General features: G+C 41.9%; 1 protein-coding gene across 3 annotated transcripts in view; it reads left to right on the top strand.

The window, feature by feature from the left end:
- The first annotated feature begins 2,554 nt into the window (after positions 1-2,554).
- LOC133345392 (unconventional myosin-Ib-like) overlaps positions 2,555-19,165 on the top strand; it is a 105,350-nt gene continuing 88,739 nt past the window's right edge. For all 3 annotated transcript variants that reach the window (XM_061556099.1, XM_061556100.1, XM_061556101.1), the window contains exons 1-3: positions 2,555-2,711; positions 13,505-13,657; positions 16,532-16,647. In XM_061556099.1, coding sequence (XP_061412083.1) covers positions 13,526-13,657; positions 16,532-16,647 — 248 coding nt within the window. In that variant the 5' untranslated portion in view covers positions 2,555-2,711; positions 13,505-13,525. The remainder of the gene's footprint in view (positions 2,712-13,504; positions 13,658-16,531; positions 16,648-19,165) is intronic.

The following is a 19,165-nucleotide window of genomic DNA, read 5'->3' on the forward strand; positions in this document are numbered from 1 at the left end:
CTTCGGTTGTTTATGTTGAAAACAAACTTGTCCTCACCATAGAAATGGAAACTTCCTCTCCTGATTTGGGACTTTTATCCCCAAAGTGGAATGATAATGCAGGTGCCACGGTGGCGGGACGTTAACTACTTCGCCTGGTATACAGGAGGTCATGGGTTCGATTCTCGACCGTGACACCTGTATATTTGGAGTTTGCATGTTCTCTCCCATGGTCGTGTGGATATTTCTCTGGGTTCTCTGGTTTTCCTTCCGCATTAGCAAAATGCGTTTAGAGTATTTGGCTGCTATAAATTTCCGCAAGATATGCTATTTAGTTGAGCTGCCATTTGTGAAAAAACCCGCTATATTAGCTCAATGGGCCTTACCTGGTAAAATAAAATTGTTTAGTTTTACTTTGATAAGGATGAGGAATTGCATTTACAGAGCCCTTAAGATATTTCAGCAAATCGACGAGCCTTACATTATGTCGCATCTAAATAATTCCAACGCCCTTCTGTAGTTTGAGGATGATGATTAGGATGGACTGACAGTAGAGAATTGTTCATAGTATGACAGCCCATTGAGAAACTTTGTTCAGAGCAATACTGTATTATAATGTCGTTGTAATTGACCAATAGTTGTTAAGTTACCAAATGCAGTGCCGGATAATCCTCGTAGCAAAAGTAGCTACATATGCTACGGGCCCCGCACTTTCAAGGGCCCACGCTAAATGCTTTCAAGCTATCAATTCCGGTTCAGTGATTCTGCACTTGCTCTATTACTATCGTACTATACTGCCTTCAACTTTAATGAACGACTGGGTGTTTAAGGTTAGCGATTTGTCATATTATCTGGCTGTATAGAAAATAAAAAATACGATTATTTGACTATACAAGTAAAACATTTGTATTTTAAAATTTACGTCTTTTTTTCATTTAGGGCCCCTTCATAACATATGCTACAGGCCCCGCACGAGCTTTATCCGGCACTGGCCAAATGCAATACAATATTGCCATACAGAGATGTCAATATCCTGATTTAATATATGCAAAGTTATATTTATTTGGTCACTACACCAACACATTTGCCTAACGCCTGCAAACATTGAAATGGCTTATTTTAACCAAGCCACAAAAACGTTTGGGTTTTAAAAACGGTTGGGGTTTTTATTATCAGTGACGAGGTTGCATTGTGAACTCTGGACCTGGAGGGCATTTGCACACAGTGCACACAAGAATTCACTGTTCATGAGATAAGCACACAAAACACAACAGTTCATGCAGAATGTCTGCATCAGATCCCTCCTCAACTCTTCGACGTCAGCCACACTGGGGGCTTTCCCCAACTTCCATCTTCGATTATCAAGGTTGGCTACGTACGGTGCGAAAGAAGTTTAACATACTCACGTAATGGGTTATAACAGCACCAATGTGAAAAGTATGATTCTCCACGGCGGCGCTAACGATTTCTTTATTGTACGGGACTATTGTGTACTTCTACGAGAGATCGTGAGCCCTCTTGTATGTGTGTAGGCTACAGCCAAGGGGCTGATCGCCCCGAATCCCTCCCCATGTCTCTTCCACAGCTCTATATATTCAAAAGGGGCATTGACCGAAACGTCGCCTGTTTTAAAAAAATATTTTAAAGCGGTGTTGTTTGACAAATGTGTTGAATTTCTTGTTGCAATTCATGCTTGAGCACCACTGCCAACGCAATATCACTCAATTATTCGTTTCGTCTTACAGCCAGCTAAGTTCTATTCCTTAATCTTAATTTTGGAGCTTTCGTGACTGCAGGGATTATTCTTTGTTTTTTTCGGTAAAGTCACGTATAAAGATAAAATAATAAATTAAATTATAGCATACGACGTTTCCATTGCAACACAAGCAATCATCATCATGAGGTATAATGAAATAGCGACATAGAATCTAACCAGAAAACTATAGACAGACATATAAGCGGACAGATATCACCAAGATACACAGAGAGAGACCACGCCCCTCGCCGTCTCTAGCTCCGCCCCCTCGCAGAGTCCCGCTTCCCTCATCATAACAGGACCTTGCGGGGTGGGCTGGTAGGAATAATACTTAGTACCGGTACAGAGATATCGACCGGGTATAGAGGAGTTAAAGAAAAAAATACTGTATTCTAGTGTAACGTTAATTAAAAGTGTTTGTTTTGACAAGAAACGCTGTGAGATTTAAAGACTCGTAGTCTTTCATTTCCAACACCACCCTCAACACCACCCCTCCCACGGACGGACGGACGGACACATTAATCTATTGGTGGTCTGGTCCACTTCGTTCCTACCAGTAAAACCCCGCCCCCTCAGTTACTAGCCCCGCCCCTCATCACATTGCCCACGCCCACCTTCGCTTCATCCTCAATTGCACCCCCCCCCCTCCAGAGCCCCAACCCCATCCAGCCAGGTCCCCCCCCCCTGGTAGCCCCGCCCCGTACCCCACCACCCCCCCCCCTCCAGAGCCCCAACCCCATCCAGCCAGGTCCCCCCCCCCTGGTAGCCCCGCCCCGTACCCCACCATCCACACCCCACCCCGCACGTCCCGTGGGGGGTGGGGGGGGGAGTGCGTGACGGCGGAGTGCGGACCAGCTTTTGTTCACTCTTCCATCCTCGGCTCAGAGGAGCAGCTGAGAGAGAGAGAGAGGAGCTCAGCACCTTCCATGTGGAACTGAGTCCGGAGAATCCTGTCAGTGTGGCTGCTACATTCACGGTGGGTCCATCATCATCATCCTCATCTGCTGCTGCTGCTGCTGCACAGCACCGCTCTGCCAATCAGCATGATCATCAATGCCATCAAGTGTGCCCACCGGGCAGGAGGGCACACAGGGGCAGCTGGGGCATCATCTTGTATCTTCCTCACGAGGGCCATGACTCATTCTCTTTGTGGTTCCATTCCTTTCCTGGGTTCTGTTGTTGAATGGTTCTTAACTTCGTATTTCCGTTGGTTCCATTAGTGTCGTGTCAATGGGTTTTCATTCAGTTGTTAACTGCTTACTGAAAATGAACACTGCCATGGCCCGATTAAATCTGTGCTTTGGTAATGAGGCAAAGTGTAGCGATGGACAGTGGTTAGTTACGTGTAAGATCCAATCTAGTGGGAGAGACCCATGGGCATTGGACAACATTTAATGTTAATGCTAGTAATAGTAATAAATACATGTTACAGAAGCTAGTAAATAGGTGAACAAGTCGGGACTCTAACCTGACACTTTTGAAAACGGTGTCTTCAAAATACACACGAATTATCTTGAGAAAACAAATCAGGGTGGTCATCTCCCTCAAAGAGATCGTCTCTGGGTCAGTGAGCTCTCGGCAGGTTTTTGGTTGGTGCAGTGACATGTTTGATCGCTTGAGTGAGTGTGTAAGAGAACTCGTGCGGCGTTGTGAAACAGCATTTACCGTTCGGTTTGACATTTCCTGCCTCTATTTACTGGGTCGGAAATTAAGAATGGGCATCGTTGCTTGAAGTGGAAATGATCGCATGTGTTAAAAGAGCTAGTGTCCGTTTTACACCGGGTAATGGTGATACTATGGTATTTGTGTGAATTAACTATTCGTATCCTAATGGAGTAAAGTTGCATGAGCAACTTTGCGTAAATCAAATACTTTTTTCTTCTTGGTTCTTTCGGTAAAGTCAATGAGAAGATGAATCCCTACAGTCACGAAAGCTTTAAATCGCAAAATAAAACAAATACGTTTTCTCAGAAATTATTACACCAAGAGCCTTCTCTCCCGATACTTTCCATTCATTGGCTACCACATTCTGATGAGCCCCTCCCCCCCCTCTCCTCCCCCCCTCAACTCGCTTTTAAGGGATTACATCTTGAATCATTGCCTCACTTGATGCAGCTGATCTGGCTGTGACTGTCCCACCTGATGACGGAGACTTGTGTTGCCTCCGAAACGTCGTGATCTTTATTTTTATTTTATTATTTTTATTAATTTTGATGTTTTTACCTACGTGACTTTACCGAAAACACCTAAGAATATGATTCATTGCAGTCACGAAAGCTTCAAGTCTAGAATTAAGAGCCATCCATTAATGTAATGACCTGGAAACGAAGCAATGGTAAACCGTTGTTTTTCTTTTTTTTCATGACGGCCACCCCCCTCGCCACATCCGTCATGGGGTTTGTTTGACCATGCTTCACCATGCTGCTCGGTGCGGGATGGTGAAGGGGACCCGTGTCTGGTATAATCTCAGATGCCACTCAACACTGATGTTAGCCAAGGGGTGGAATTGAACTCCGGTGAACTAATTACTTTGCCCCTGCTCTGCCACTAATACCGGTTCAGTATTAATCGTTATACCAATAATCCTGTAATAATCAATGATCTTTTTTTGATTATCTGTCCACCTCGATAAATGTAATAAATTTACTCCTTCAAGCGGCACTTTGTTATGAGGGTAAATGAAAATTCATGACAATTCATAATTTAAATACAATTTAGATGTATGGCAGTGTCAAAATGGAACCTCATCTCGAGATGCTGTGCGGGAACAATGGTGGATTTATTTTGTGCAGAGGCTGAGGAATAAAGGGGAGTTTTGAACCTGGAAATGAACTTTGGAAGGGAGTGAACAGAACAGTTGTTTTGGAGCAGGGAGCTTCAGCGGAGGGGTCGGAGTGTCTGACGAGATGGGAGAGGTATGAAGAGATTGACTCATTTGAGGATTTTGAGGACGGGGAGTGGACTCTTGAAATTCAACTGGTATTTTGGGAGCTTGAGGGGCGTTCAGCATTACCGGGTGATGTTGTCTACTCTTTATGGGTGCGGGGTGAGGAGTTTGGCAGCAACATTCGGATCACCTTGAGTTTCAAGGTGACGGCATTGGAAGAGGCTGTAGGGAAGAGAGTTACAATACAGTAGTTGAGTCGGGATGAGGTCACGGTTGAGGGTCTCAGCAGCAGCTGGGGTGAGGAAATTGTGGATGTAGGAGATGTTGAACTGATGGAGATATGAGGTCCTGCATAATGTAGCTATTTAAGAAGATAATTAATCTTCAGGACCAATTACAACTCCAATGTCTTCCACGTACGGTGCGAAATAAGTTCATACATACACACTTCATAGATTAGGAGATGTACTCAAACTTTCGTCTTTTCTGCAAGTTGACTCTTTGCTGATGAGAAGTGCTTCAGTTTTGACAACATTCTCCCACAACCTCTGCATACCCTTGGATGTTACATGCTTGATGCTATTCTTTACTTTATATAATCGTATATGAAGCAATTTCTCACGAGATTATCCAATAACAAGAACAATTCAACACAATCGCCCATAACATTGTTTTCAACTGAAGCACTGTATGAGGGATAATATTAGTTTGGGTTATATTTATTCGGATAAATCATTGTTTACAACTTTCTAAAATTAATATTGATGGCTCTCCAGAGACTGAGATTAAATAGGTGTGACTGGAGCTAATGTAACCATGTACTGCCCAAGGTTAATAAAAACGCATTAGGGGCCGTCCATAAATGACGTCACGAGATTTTGGCCGATTTTTGACCCCCCCCCCCCTCGTCATACGGCGTCACAAAAAGTCAGACCCCCTCAAATATGACGTCACAAAGCTCTGCCCCACCCCAAAAAACACATATTTCCTTTTAAAATAAAACATGCTTCAAATCACTTTAAACTATTGTCATTTTAGTGCGCTATTTAATGTGGCGCTGCACTCTGATGTTGTAGGAGAAAACATTTATTAAAAAGGAGGCGTTGGAAAGCTGAAATTTAGCATAACATTCACTTGAAAATATTCAACGTCTAACTAAAACTGCAGATGTTCAGAATATTATATTGAAATTCTTTTATAATTATAAAATATTAAAATTAATTATAACTATAAAAAATTACTTCAAACTTTGTAGTAGAACGAAGCAAATTGGAGAGTACAATAAAAAAAATCACATATTCATTCCACAAATGAAAAGCCCTGGTAGAATTATTAGAATCTAAATGTTTAATAAAAAAATCATTCAAAACATTTACAAAATGTATGCTTCTCCATTCTCCCATGGAGAAGCAAAATGCTCCTTCATGGTATAAATAAAAGGTGACCTTAGTGAATTTAAATATCAAATAGTTAATGAAAATGCATCAAAATTAGTGTGTTATAACAATTCTATTTAATTAATATTTATTTAAAGTTGCGCATTTTGATGTGACGTCACATTTCTCAAACCCTCGTCACATCGTCACATATCGTCACAAATGTCTGACCCCCCTCCTCCCTTCCTCGGTGCGTGACGTAATTTATGGACGGCCCCTTACTAGCGAGGAAACATTACTATCAAAGCAAGGTCAAGCAACGCAGAACATGTTCCAATGAAGCAGATGCTGGTGTTTATATTTAGCCTCAGGTACAATCTATGAAGGATACGTTCCCCCCTCGTTACCGTTGTTGATCTGACTCAATTACTGTCTCCGAATTACAAGCTCTGCCTCTGGACCTTGCATCAAGAATGATCAAATTACTCAAAAGTAAACGCGTAGACTCGGTTGTAATGTTTGGTGCCATCAGCGAGACAGTGATCTTGCACCCTTAGGGTGTGTCTCAATGCCACTGGGTACAGGGTTTGAAGGTTGCAGGTTCAGGGCCACGTGGCAATAAACCTGACAAGTGACTCGTTGAAAATGCACAGGACTTTCCTCACCAGCGGTGGTAAAGCTGGGTGATAACGACGCCCAGCCCTTAACGCTCATATTCGCGAGATGAGGGTAAGGACCTTGCATGTGCCCTGTAAAAAAAGTCCATCTTCGATTGCTTCATAAAATATATGCCCCTCTTAGTGATTAGGGGCCGTGTTAGGCACATTGGGTGGTTTTCAGCCTGTTTGTTTATGTGTAGCCAATTTTGCACGGCCGCCTGCCAGGTTACTTTCTTTTCTGTGTCATGCCGAACAATGAACCACCACTGTGAAGGTGTGACAGATTTCTGTAGAATATTTTATTTATTTATCCTCCTCACCAAAGGTTGACGTGGATACAATGAGCAAATAATTTGGTGAAGATGCGTTGGCAGCATCACCAAATGAAAGATAGACATTTAAACAGAACAACGTAACACATTCGTGACAAAGCACCGCATTAAAATAAAAAAGAACATTAATCATAGGTGACGTTTTGGACAATGGTCATTCTGCACAGCACATAGAGAGGGCCAGAGAGATTGAGTTAATAAAGGTTGGAGACTGCACTTAACAACATGGGGCCTGATGAAAAATACATGAAAAAAATGTTTCTGGTGACCAGATTTGAATTAGGCATCTGAGTAACATACAAACACTTCACAAATAAACACATTTATACTCAATAAACTAATCTATATATATAAAAGGTAACTTTGTGAATGTGTGTTCTCTTCAAAATATTTAGCATCCTGCCCGACATGCAACAAATTTGAAATGTGGCATGTGGGTATCTTCCAGACTGTTCACAATGCAAAAAGTATAAAAATAGACTTTTGTATTTTGGTGCAATAATGGATATATTTTGCACGGCAAGTGAGCGGTGACGTCACATCTGTGATGTCACCCGCATACGGCAGCGTTACGCAGGGTGCCTGCTGACGTCACGCATCCCCCCACCCTCTGCGTAGGCCGTGTATTAATCCAAGACAATAATCCAAGTCCCGGGCGAAGCTGGGTAGTAAAGCTAGTGTTTAATAAAAGTTGCTGGCACATTGCACATTGCATTGTGCCAACAACATTTGATATTTTTTTTAAATGTTAGTGAGTTTTGTGCGCATTTGTGCCAGCTTGGAATTCTCCTGCCTTGTGCACATAATCAACATCCATTCCGTAATGTATCTGGGAATCCGGAGGATCACAGCTGGCAACGACCCAGCGTAACATGCGAGTGTGCCACACTTGTTGCAAGTTAGGCATGACCAGTTTAGGGCTGATCATCAAAGCGTCTGAGGTCGTTGCGCCTGACAGCTGGGTGGGACTTGAGCAGTTGTTCAATTGTTTAAAGGCCCCCACACGGGTCAAATGTGGATATGAATTTAGATCTTAGACACGAAACTTGGCACTCGTGACTGAATAAAAAAAGTCAACGTAACAGGAATATATCGCTATAATAAATTGATGGGCATTTCATCGTTGACGCTGATATTTGTTTCTAAGAGTGGCAAATTAATCACAGGCATGTCTGAATGTAATCCCACTATGTTGTTAATTGATACTTCTTAAAGGTCCACTTGGTTGTGAACTCAATACAACACCAATTTCGAATGACCGTCGGTATACATAGGAAGAAAAGGCTCTGAACATACAGTGAGGGAAAAAGTATTTGATTCCCTGCTGATTTTGTACGTTTGCCCACTGACAAAGAAATCATCAGTCTATAATTTTAATGGTAGGTTTATTTGAACAGTGAGAGACAGAATAACAACAACAAAAAATCCAGAAAAACGCATGTCAAAATGTTATAAATTGATTTTCATTTTAATGAGGGAAATAAGTATTTGACCCCCTCTCAATCAGAAAGATTTCTGGCTCCCAGGTGTCTTTTATACAGGTAACGAGCTGAGATTAGGATCACACTCTTAAAGGGAGGGCTCCTAATCTGAGATTGTTACCTGTATAAAAGACACCTGTTCACAGAAGCAATCAATCAATCAGATTCCAAACTCTCCACTATGGCCAAGACCAAAGAGCTCTCCAAGGATGTCAGGGACAAGATGGTAGACCTACACAAGGCTGGAATGGGCTACAAGACCATCGCCAAGCAGCTTGGTGAGTAGGTGACAACAGTTGGTGCGATTATTCGCAAATGGAAGAAACACTAAAGAACTGTCAATCTCCCTCGGCCTGGGGCTCCATGCAAGATCTCACCTCGTGGAGTTGCAATGATCATGAGAACGGTGAGGAATCAGCCCAGAACTACACGGGAGGATCTTGTCAATGATCTCAAGGCAGCTGGGACCATAGTCACCAAGAAAACAGTTAATAACACACTATGCCATGAAGGACTGAAATCCTGCAGTGCCCGCAAGGTCCTCCTGCTCAAGAAAGCACATATACATGCCCGTCTGAAGTTTGCCAATGAACATCTGAATGATTCAGAGGACAACTGGGTGAAAGTGTTGTGGTCAGATGAGACCAAAATGGAGCTCTTTGGCATCAACTCCACTCGCCGTGTTTGGAGGAGGAGGAATGCTGCCTATGACCCCAAGAACACCATCCCCACCGTCAAACATGGAGGTGGAAACATTATGCTTTGGGGGTGTTTTTCTGCTAAGGGGACAGGACAACTTCACCGCATCAAAGGGATTATTGACGGGGCAATGTACCGTCAAATCTTGGGTGAGAACCTCCTTCCCTAAGCCCCAGGGCATTGAAAATGGGTCGTGGATGGGTATTCCAGCATGACAATGACCCAAAACACACGGCCAAGGCAACGAAGGAGTGGCTCAAGAAGAAGCACATTAAGGTCCTGGAGTGGCCTAGCCAGTCTCCAGACCTTAATCCCATAGAAAATCTGTGGAGGGAGCTGAAGGTTCGAGTTGCCAAACGTCAGCATCGAAACCTTAATGACTTGGAGAAGATCTGCAAAGAGGAGTGGGACAAAATCCCTCCTGAGATGTGTGCAAACCTGGTGGCCAACTACAAGAAACGTCTTACCTCTGTAATTGCCAACAAGGTTTTGCTACCAAGTACTAAGTCATCTTTTGCAGAGGGGTCAAATATTGATTTCCCTCATTAAAATGCAAATAAATGTATAACCATTTTTGACATGCGTTTTTCTGGATTTTTGTGTTGTTATTCTGTCTCTCGCTGTTCAAATAAACCTACCGTAAAAAATATAGACTGATCATTTCTTTGTCAGTAGGCAAACGTACAAAATCAGCAGGGGATCAAATACTTTTTTCCCTCACTGTAAGTTTAATATTGATTTGGAGCTTTCGTCACTGAAGGAATTACTCTTTGGTTCTTTCGGTAAAGTCACGTAGAAAGAGAGAACCAAAGAATCAGTGTAATAGTCATTTGGTTTCAATGATGATTCATTTTGCAGGATACACAGAAAGTGTGGTTCGCAGAAAGAGTTATGTGTACGCTTAAAAAAAAAATTCCTCACCACCATGGCCAGACTGAACATCACACGTACGTACATACGGGACGCACGCGCGCGGTGGGTAATTAGGGCCTCGGAGTCCGCCTGCAGAGCAATGTGGCCATATGTTCAGGGAGCACTGGGCGCGAGAGATGGGAATGCACCGAGTGTTCCAGCCACTGCAATGGCAATCGGGACGGTGTCGTTCCACTCGGCCAAGCGCGCGTGAAGACTCCACGATTAAACTTGCATGAGCCCCCCGCCCCCCAACCCCATTTCTCTTCCTCCTAATCCCCCCCCCCAACCAGCCCCTCTCCCCCATCGCCACTGTTTTATTTGAAATGTATATGGTGCTGAAATAATTTAGCAATTTCCATGTGAGTTTAAATGAGCATTATTTATGGAATGCTACATTTACGTATTGATTATATATCTTTATTTCGAATGGAATCATTGAGCTGCCTGCTGTTTTTTTTTATATACTCGCGAATTTTTTGTGTCAATGAAGGACAGGAAACAACATTAGAAATCACTGGCGGCAAAAAAAAATTGTTTAAATTCATACATTGGCTTCATTTGTTTTTTAAATGGGTTGCGTCCATGCGATCGCGTAACGTGGTTGGTTGTGCCACTAAATTGTAGCAATTACTCAAATAACTGAAAGCTCACCCGAGCTTATGACCAAGAGATACAAATACATTGCCCGCTCTTGCCAAGAGAATAGTGTCGCACGGTGTCTAGAGCCCGCAAATCTGGACAGGGATGAGCGTGCCCTCTGAAGGACAGCACGCTGTTGTAAACGCACACTCGGGTGCTCAGCAGTGGGGCAGGGCTGTGATTGCAGTTACAGGCAAGTGACCCATGACCTCGGAGACCAGCTGGCATCCTCAGTGCCTAACCCAGCCACCCCAATTTGGAGAATGTTTTACTTTCTCTGCACAATGCGTCACTAATGGACAAGAGCAACTGGATAATGCCTTGGACTTCTTCGAGTAATTACATGTACCTAATCGACGTGTGCATGCATTTACCGGGAAATTACGTAATTCCGTGTCCTCAATATGAAGTGGTAGCACCAACTGGTGTTCGTCGATGTGAGTACAATCTGGACAAGTCCCCCTCCCCCCTTTAGCCAGCGTGTGGCATGCTTGTTTGCCTCTGGTAGCCCAGTCATAATCTCATTGAGTTCATCAATCAAAGCCTCTATCTGGAGTTCTTTGGTAATTATTTATTTTTGATCTGCCGTTATCTTGACACATGTTGGATGTCTGGCTTTATAAACAAGTACTACTTTTTCATTTCATTAAAACTTATTTTTTTGTGTTTAGTTTGTTGTCCCTTCCCCCGCACCTCCGATTAGCAAGGTTTGCTACCTACTGTGTGACAAGTTCAACATACATACAACTACAATGTTTAGGGGTTCACTAAATATTCCATTGACTGTAACCCGTTACTAGTCATATAGGCCTAGGCATTGTATACTTTAGGCATTTTAGGCCTAATACCATTTTTACATTTTAACAGTTTGCCGCTTATTATGATTGTTGTCAATTCACACCTTAAATATGTGATTCAGGGCCCAAGAGGGCATACCTGTGATTGCCATGTCGTGCAGAGTAGCAAGAAAAAGAGTAAAATAGTAGAAGCAACTTTGTAAATTGTAACCTTAACATTATATTAAAAAGTGCCTGAAAGTGGGGGGGAAATGTAAAAAAACCTCGAACAATTTATCTGATGAAGAGGAGAAATTGAAGATGCCCAATGAAGATTTAACTCGCACAACTCTGTCCAAAAAAGATTAGAAACAACACAAATACCTTGCCTTACTCAGAATCATGAACACTTCGTCGACTTGAAATGGAACAGATTGATATTTAAAGGTTAAAACAGGAGCAAACTCGCTATCAAAAAAATTACTGCCGTTGACATTGAGTAAAATTACCTTGCGGTGTCTGTATTCTTCGTGGCCTCAATCGTCGAAGTGACAGGTGCTAAACACGTGTTAATTGGTGAATTGTACATTCTCTCCAAATGTATATTAGAATACATTTCAGAGGATAGAAAAAAACCCAGCATATAACATTTTAAAAGGGCAACTATTCTGCCAAAGACCCGTGTCCCATCAACTCGTAAATGTCGTGTAGTTGTAAATGATTGAATAGACATTTCCAGGCAGAAATCCAACCAATGCGTAATTAATTGTGTGAAAATGCGTCCGTTGGCACAGCAGATGCTGGCACTTCCCTTTCAGGGCTTCTGATTAACCTGGTGGATAAAGGGATGGGTATGGATTATATTAGGGTTTGAAATAAATGACTTTGCTTTTAATTAATGAGCCTTTGGCCCCTGAAATCTCGCCATGGCCAGTCTACCGTATAAATGTGTCTGATTCAAGGTCATTATGCTTTTGATGTGTTTCAATGTGTTCATCCATTTAATGTTATACTCCTTTTTGGTAAATTTTATGGCATCAGATAATTAAATATAAAGTACCTGCAAGTTTGAAGAAACGAGGAAAAGCCTACTTTTATTTTTAGACGCCCCACATTAAGTTTCCAAATTCATGTAAAGTAAGATGCAGCTCAAAAATACAAATAACGTTGACCGTCTTGGCACAAAGCTGGTGATCCATATTGTTTAAAATGAATTTTAATCTCTATTATTGCAAACAAACAAATCATTTAGTCAGGGGCGCACTTGTGATTTCACTGCTGTGCCACTCCTTTACCTTCTAACACGTCACAAGCGGTGATGTTGTTAGGGCACTTCAGGTGTAATCTTGTGTTTTCTTTGTTTGCCGTATTTGATACACATCGTGATGCGTGTTTGCTAAACATCCGCATTAAGCATCTGGGAGGCGTGTCCATATACTATTCATGATGACGCAGTCTTGCCGATCACTGGAGGTGCGCTTCATAAGATTCACTTCATAATATTGATGATATTGTGTGGATTATTGAAGCTTATGGCAAATTTCTCACAATCGACGTTTTAAATTTGTAGATCTCGTATGTAATCGACTCAAGTGATCACTGCAGCTGTTCGTGGTGCTACATTATCCACAATGTGAACAACATAAATAATCAATTCTTGAAACGCATCGTTGACCCTTAATCGTAACGTTTCATCGAAGTGCCTTGCGGTGGGAATGGTGGGCGGATAATTACACGCATATTGTTTACTGTATCGGAAATTTAAGTGATATTTATTAGCAGTAACTTCCCCCTGTGTGCAATAATTTTCCCGATGTACAATGCAGTACAGTACTTTTAAAGTTATGCAACAACATGCGGTTTTATGAGGAGGCCTACTGAGAGCACAAAGTCCAGTGGGATAAAAAAACACCTTTGTATGATCATGCTGCTACATCAGTCCCTCGTTCTTTCCTCTCCCGTCTGCTCCTGCTCGAGTGTGATTAAGTGTGTCGTCTCATCCCAGAGGCTGCAGTGATCGGCCGTCATGGAGCAGAGCAAGGTCACCTCGCTGCTGGACGATAAGGTGGGCTTGGCGGACATGGTGCTGCTGGACCCCCTCAATGAAGAGTCCTTCCTCGAAAACCTCAAGGAACGCTTCAAGCACAACGAGTTCTACGTACGTGCGATCCCCACCACTTCACTGCGTCCCACCCCCTTCCTAGCACACTTCGGCGTTAAACATAAATGTGGTGGCTCGGGGGGGTTAGAAAGAACAGGGAGAGAATATGCTAAGCCATTCCGGCTTATCAAACATATACTTTTTTTAAAAATGTGTTTTTTTGCGTGCGAATAACAGCCCATTACAAAGCACGAGCGATAGGGTAAAAGGGGGTACAGGTATTCCACGGATGACAAGCCCGAGGGGAAAAGGGGAGGGAAGAGCGATTGGGCTCACTGCTCCCCTACTCACGGAGAGAATATACTCGAACAGAAATCAAACGTAATCCTTTTAAAGTAGTGAGATCAAATGGTCTTAGCTAAATTACTATTCCTCCCCCCCCAGCTTAATGAATGAGCCTTTGGCCCCTCAAATCTCATCATGTCCTGTCTACCATATAAATGTATCTGATTCAAGGTGATTATGCTGTTGATGTGTTTTAATGTGTTTATGCCACAAGACACACACTTGCTTGCATGTATACACATGTCTAAAGCACACCTTTCACACTTTCTGTTGTGTCGGCGGCAACGGTGGTTCTGCATCGCCATGCACTTGCCTCACACATTTTAGTTGTGGTTGTTTTTGGGATGGAGTGGTTGGGGCAATGATGCACGGCACTTCGCTGTGCGCCTGCAAGTTCCCGGTCACGGCTAGCATCGGTGGCAAGATTTATTTTGAACAAGTCCTAAGTCTTTAATTCTAGATTTGAAGCTTTCGTGACTGCAAGGATTCATATTCTTAGGTTTTTTCGGTAAAGTCACGTAGGCAAAAAATTAAAATTAATAAAAGTAAAATAAAAATAAAAAATCACGACGTTTCGGAGGCAACACAAGCTTCCCATAAGGTTAAGTAGCGGTATACATGTTATTTACGATGCAACAGTATTGCTAATTCTAGATTTGAAGCTTTCGTGACTGCAAGGATTCATATTCTTAGGTTTTTTCGATAACTTAAGAATAGTATTGCTAATCGCTGCATTCATTTTCCTCCGTCCCATGTGTCTAGCCCCGTCTGTTAACCATGGGTGAAAAACCATAATTCACCTCTTCAGATAATTGCACATGTTATTGGTCTCGGCTACTTACGGAGCACGTTGTACAGACCTCGCTCAAATCCTTGAAAGCCCAGACTGATGATTGCATAGTTTTATGCTCTTTGACATTTCATGGTATGAATTAGAAGTCATAAACATGAATACGTAGTTTGAATATCGATTTATTTGACACACCTCCCACAGAGTGCAAAGGTGCTTAGATACGTGTGACAAGACATAGAGACCTCACAAGAATGTACACCCTTTGTATGGTTATCCGTTAAAGATAACAAGAATCATGAGAACATTTTAATACATTATTGTTTCTTTTTTTAAGAGGTGGTATGAATGTAAATCAAAGGTGAAAGTGAGATAACGTGTAGTCCATAACAGGATCGGCCACTGCATAGAAGCCCCGTGGTTGTATGTGTGCGTGCGTGCATGTGTGCTGTCAGTGGAGTGGTAATAGGACACAGATTGACCACTAGACTTCTACAGTTTTAAAAGCGCTCGAGTCTGGAAAGCTCTGTAAACGCAAACCAGATGTTGCTTGGAAATGGGAATGTTCTGCCCGAAGGCATGTATTTTGTGACAAAAATACAATGACAAAATAATCTTATAATAGTGTGTGTGTTTTACATGTAAGGGGCATGCATATATATTTTTGTAAGTTAAATATTTTTTGTTGTTGCCAAAAGTGAATTGAAAAGTTGTTGCTGATCCGCAATCAAGTTTGTATTTATCTCAAGTCGATATCAAAATGAGCTGCACATCTCTCTCGCTTCTCATCATTATGTTGTGTCATTGAAGGAATGATGAGGCAACAGAAATAGGAATATGTTTGCAGTTGTTGGAGCACTAACTTTATTATTATTTTAAAAAAAAATTAATTGAAGGTGGGCGGGTTACCAGCCCCTCGTACCCATCCAGAGCCCCCTTTTGGCCGCTGTGGTGGTCACAAACGCCATGACGGGAAAGGCCAATCGGAATTGGCCTTACCCCCACAGCACTGCCCACGACAGCGTTGCCCGTCCAGCACCACGAGGAGGTAGGGGATTATGAGACATCTCCTTTACCAGTGGCAAAATATAGCAATAGGTGTTTACCCTTTCAACTGGTACAAAAACTGACACCTTTATACAAGGCATCATGTTTTCAATAACCACAACACAAGCAGTCAAAATGCAAACAAAAAGAAACAACTCTGATAATCATCATTATCAGAGTTGTATTAAGGTGGCAGTTTTTGTACCAGTTGAAAGGGTAAAACCCTATTACTATAAGTAGCGGGTTGTTTTGCCAGACAACACAGAGACGTACAGAGAGAGATACACAACATAGACACACCGAGACCCAATACCTCTGTGTCATGGCCTTAAATAGAGAGGGGGGGGGGACAGAGAGAGAGAGGTGGGTCTGCTGGAGCAGAGAAATTAGCATGTCAATGAGAGAGCTGTGTGGAAATCCACACAGCTCTCTCATGGGAATGTGTTTTGTCTCTCTCTCAAATTTAGTTCTAACTGATGACGACTGCTTGTGTTGTAATCGAAACGTCGTACTCTATTATTTAACTTGTTTTCTTTCTACGTGACTTTACCGAAAGAACAAAAGAGTAATTCCTGCAGTCACGAAAGCTTCAAATCAAGTTTAATATAATATTCCATAGTTTAGAAAATACAGTGATCAGAAATGGTTTTTTAACAAAGCATTGCACGCCTTCTTTGAACACTTAGTGGCTATGCTTATAAAAGGTACAGGACATTTGAATTACCATGCATTTCTCCCTCTACTGACAGACGTACATTGGCAACGTGGTCCTGTCGGTGAACCCTTACAAGCCGCTGACTATCTACTCCGCGGAGAAAGTGGAGGAGTATCGCAACCGGAACATCTACGAGCTCAGCCCCCATGTGTGAGTATCCACGACTGTGCCTCTCATAGTCTCACAGGCACTGGGGGCTATTGTCTACAAGTGTCTTGTTTCACTATTATTTTCATCATCTGTCTGCTGTATTAAGCCATATGCCGTGATTATTGTTATTTAGAGTTTACAAATGCTTATATTAAGAAGGTCAAATGAGACGTAGGTGGTTGCATTTTTTAGGTTGAAAAACGCACGTCTCTTGAATTAATTACTCCTTATAAAAGTAACATTTTCAATTCTACACTCTTCTATTGGGAGCACAATAACATGTCTGGCAAGGGAATTATTTGCAGATAATGATAAACACCATCAATGAATTTATATCATCCAATCATTGTAAGATAAACATTTTGGTGAATGAATGTGGGGGGATTTCCGAATAAAAAGGCATGTAGTCTCTTCAAAGACTTTCTTTGCATTGAGCTAGACAAAACATAGTCACACCAGACTAATTAAAAGATGAAGGGCAAAGCATTTGTGTGGTGCTGCTGTTTGCTGCTATAAATGTCCAAATAATAAGCCATTTTGTTGAGCTATCATTTGTGGCCAGTTCGCTTTTGACAAATATGTTGGCTTTGTTTGGTAGGATGGGGATGGTTTAGTTTCATTTGTATGTGTTTGGGTTATTTGTTTACCTTTCTTGTACTTTGCACTGTTATCATGTGTTTGTACTGTTTGATGTTGTAACGTTCTTACCCGCCCCGACTGGACATCTGTGAAGAAGAGCTTTATAGCTCATCAGATTCCTCCAGTATAAAGTCATATTCAGATTCTGATACGTGTAGTCTTGTATAAATGTTACACGTGTGGTTTGTAATTATTTCTCGTGTAGCAACAGAACAATATAACGCGTAGTCTTGAAACTCGGTTCCGTAATGTATGCGCAGGTGGTTGCGGGGAGTTGTGATATTCCGAAAGTGTTGAGGGTAAATATTCACACGTGCTGTATACCAGACTTGCTGTAGATGCTATTATTTTAGTAAATTCTGCATATGCTCTTTGGAAAAAGGTTGATAAAAAAAATATTTTTTTGATAATCAAAGCTAGTTGGTTAAAACATTGCATCATTGGCCACAATGTATATTTATTATTTTGAAACGAACAATGCAATGGAACATGGGATATTCCTATATGAAAAGTGGTACCATTGCACTGCAGCACTAAGACCAACACAAAGCTTGCACCATTGCTACTCATCACGAGGTATTTATTCACATGTATTCAATCTGGTTACTTGTACATCCTAAGCGTTAAACAAGGTTGTGTTTTCACGTTTTTATTGACATACGTTTAAGGTCAGGCTTCGACAGGAGACTACATAGTTGAAAGAACGAAGAAAAAAAAATCAAATTCCTTCGCTAATTACAACCATGTGTAGGGTCCCACAGGGGTTGGCCGTTTGCTTGCAAGGTAATGTGTTTATCGTAGAAAAGTTCACGGAGCTTTTTAAAATTCTTGACACCACCTCCTTGGTTATATTTTTTTTAAGTTGACTCCATAGCAAAATTGGCATGCTTCCCCCACGGATCAGAATCCATGATTTTAGCACTTTATCTATCACCTCTTTCGTCTTCTTTGTCGCTGAAGAAATCACACGTGTCTGAAAACCAACGCTTCCACTTCAAAGGCATGCCATTCAATTTCCAAACTACAGTGGCGTGCACAGCCGGGACAACAAACACACGAACAGCATAGTCCTGTTTGCATTTTCATTGGGTGGCAGCACTACTGAAAAACGTAAATTCTGAATGCCTCTCTTGTATGGTAGACACAGAGGAACTGACAAGGACATAAAAGACACAATGCCCAACAAACATCACCTTCAAATAATCTCAACATAATATCGAGTTTCTCCAGAAAAACCTTAACGTTCTGTTCCCCTTGCTGTGTTGTTGATAGAGGCCTTTGAGCATTGTTATTGTGTGCACTTTTTACCTCCTGGTCTCTGCATTCTAAGTAGCTCACACGCACACACTTCTAATGTAGCTCAAGTTCAGTTCACATGGGATATCCTCTACAGTTCTCTATCAAGAAATCTCTCTTTACTCCTGGACCAAAGCCACAAGCCTTGCTCTGTGGAAGACTCAAAATCCCATAAAGAGTCACGTTTCAGACCAATCGACATGGCCTGGTAATGACCTCCTAAGCTGGCAAACTGACAATGTGGGGATTCTTGGTGGTTTATTTCTGCGTTGGTTTACATATTAAGTGTTTTATTAGATGAAGTGTGTTCACATGTAAAGGGACTTCTTCATCTGCTGTTGCTCCTGAGAGCTGAAGAGGTTAAATATTTTTATTTTATTTTACCAGGTAAGGCCCACTGAGCTATAAAGCTCTTTTACAGAAGAGACTTGGCCAGAAATTATAGCATTGTGAAGTGGCTTATCATGTGGAAATTTATAGCAGCCAATACTCTCAATGCCATAATGTTATATAGTCATTTTAGAAACTGTTAATGTACGTGTAAAGCGTATATTTACTTGTTCTGTCTGAAAGTGAATGGATG

Source organism: Lethenteron reissneri, chromosome 21 (genome assembly GCF_015708825.2).
Source record: "Lethenteron reissneri isolate LAM-NWPU_2019-01 chromosome 21, ASM1570882v1, whole genome shotgun sequence".
Taxonomy (NCBI): Eukaryota; Metazoa; Chordata; class Hyperoartia; order Petromyzontiformes; family Petromyzontidae; genus Lethenteron; species Lethenteron reissneri.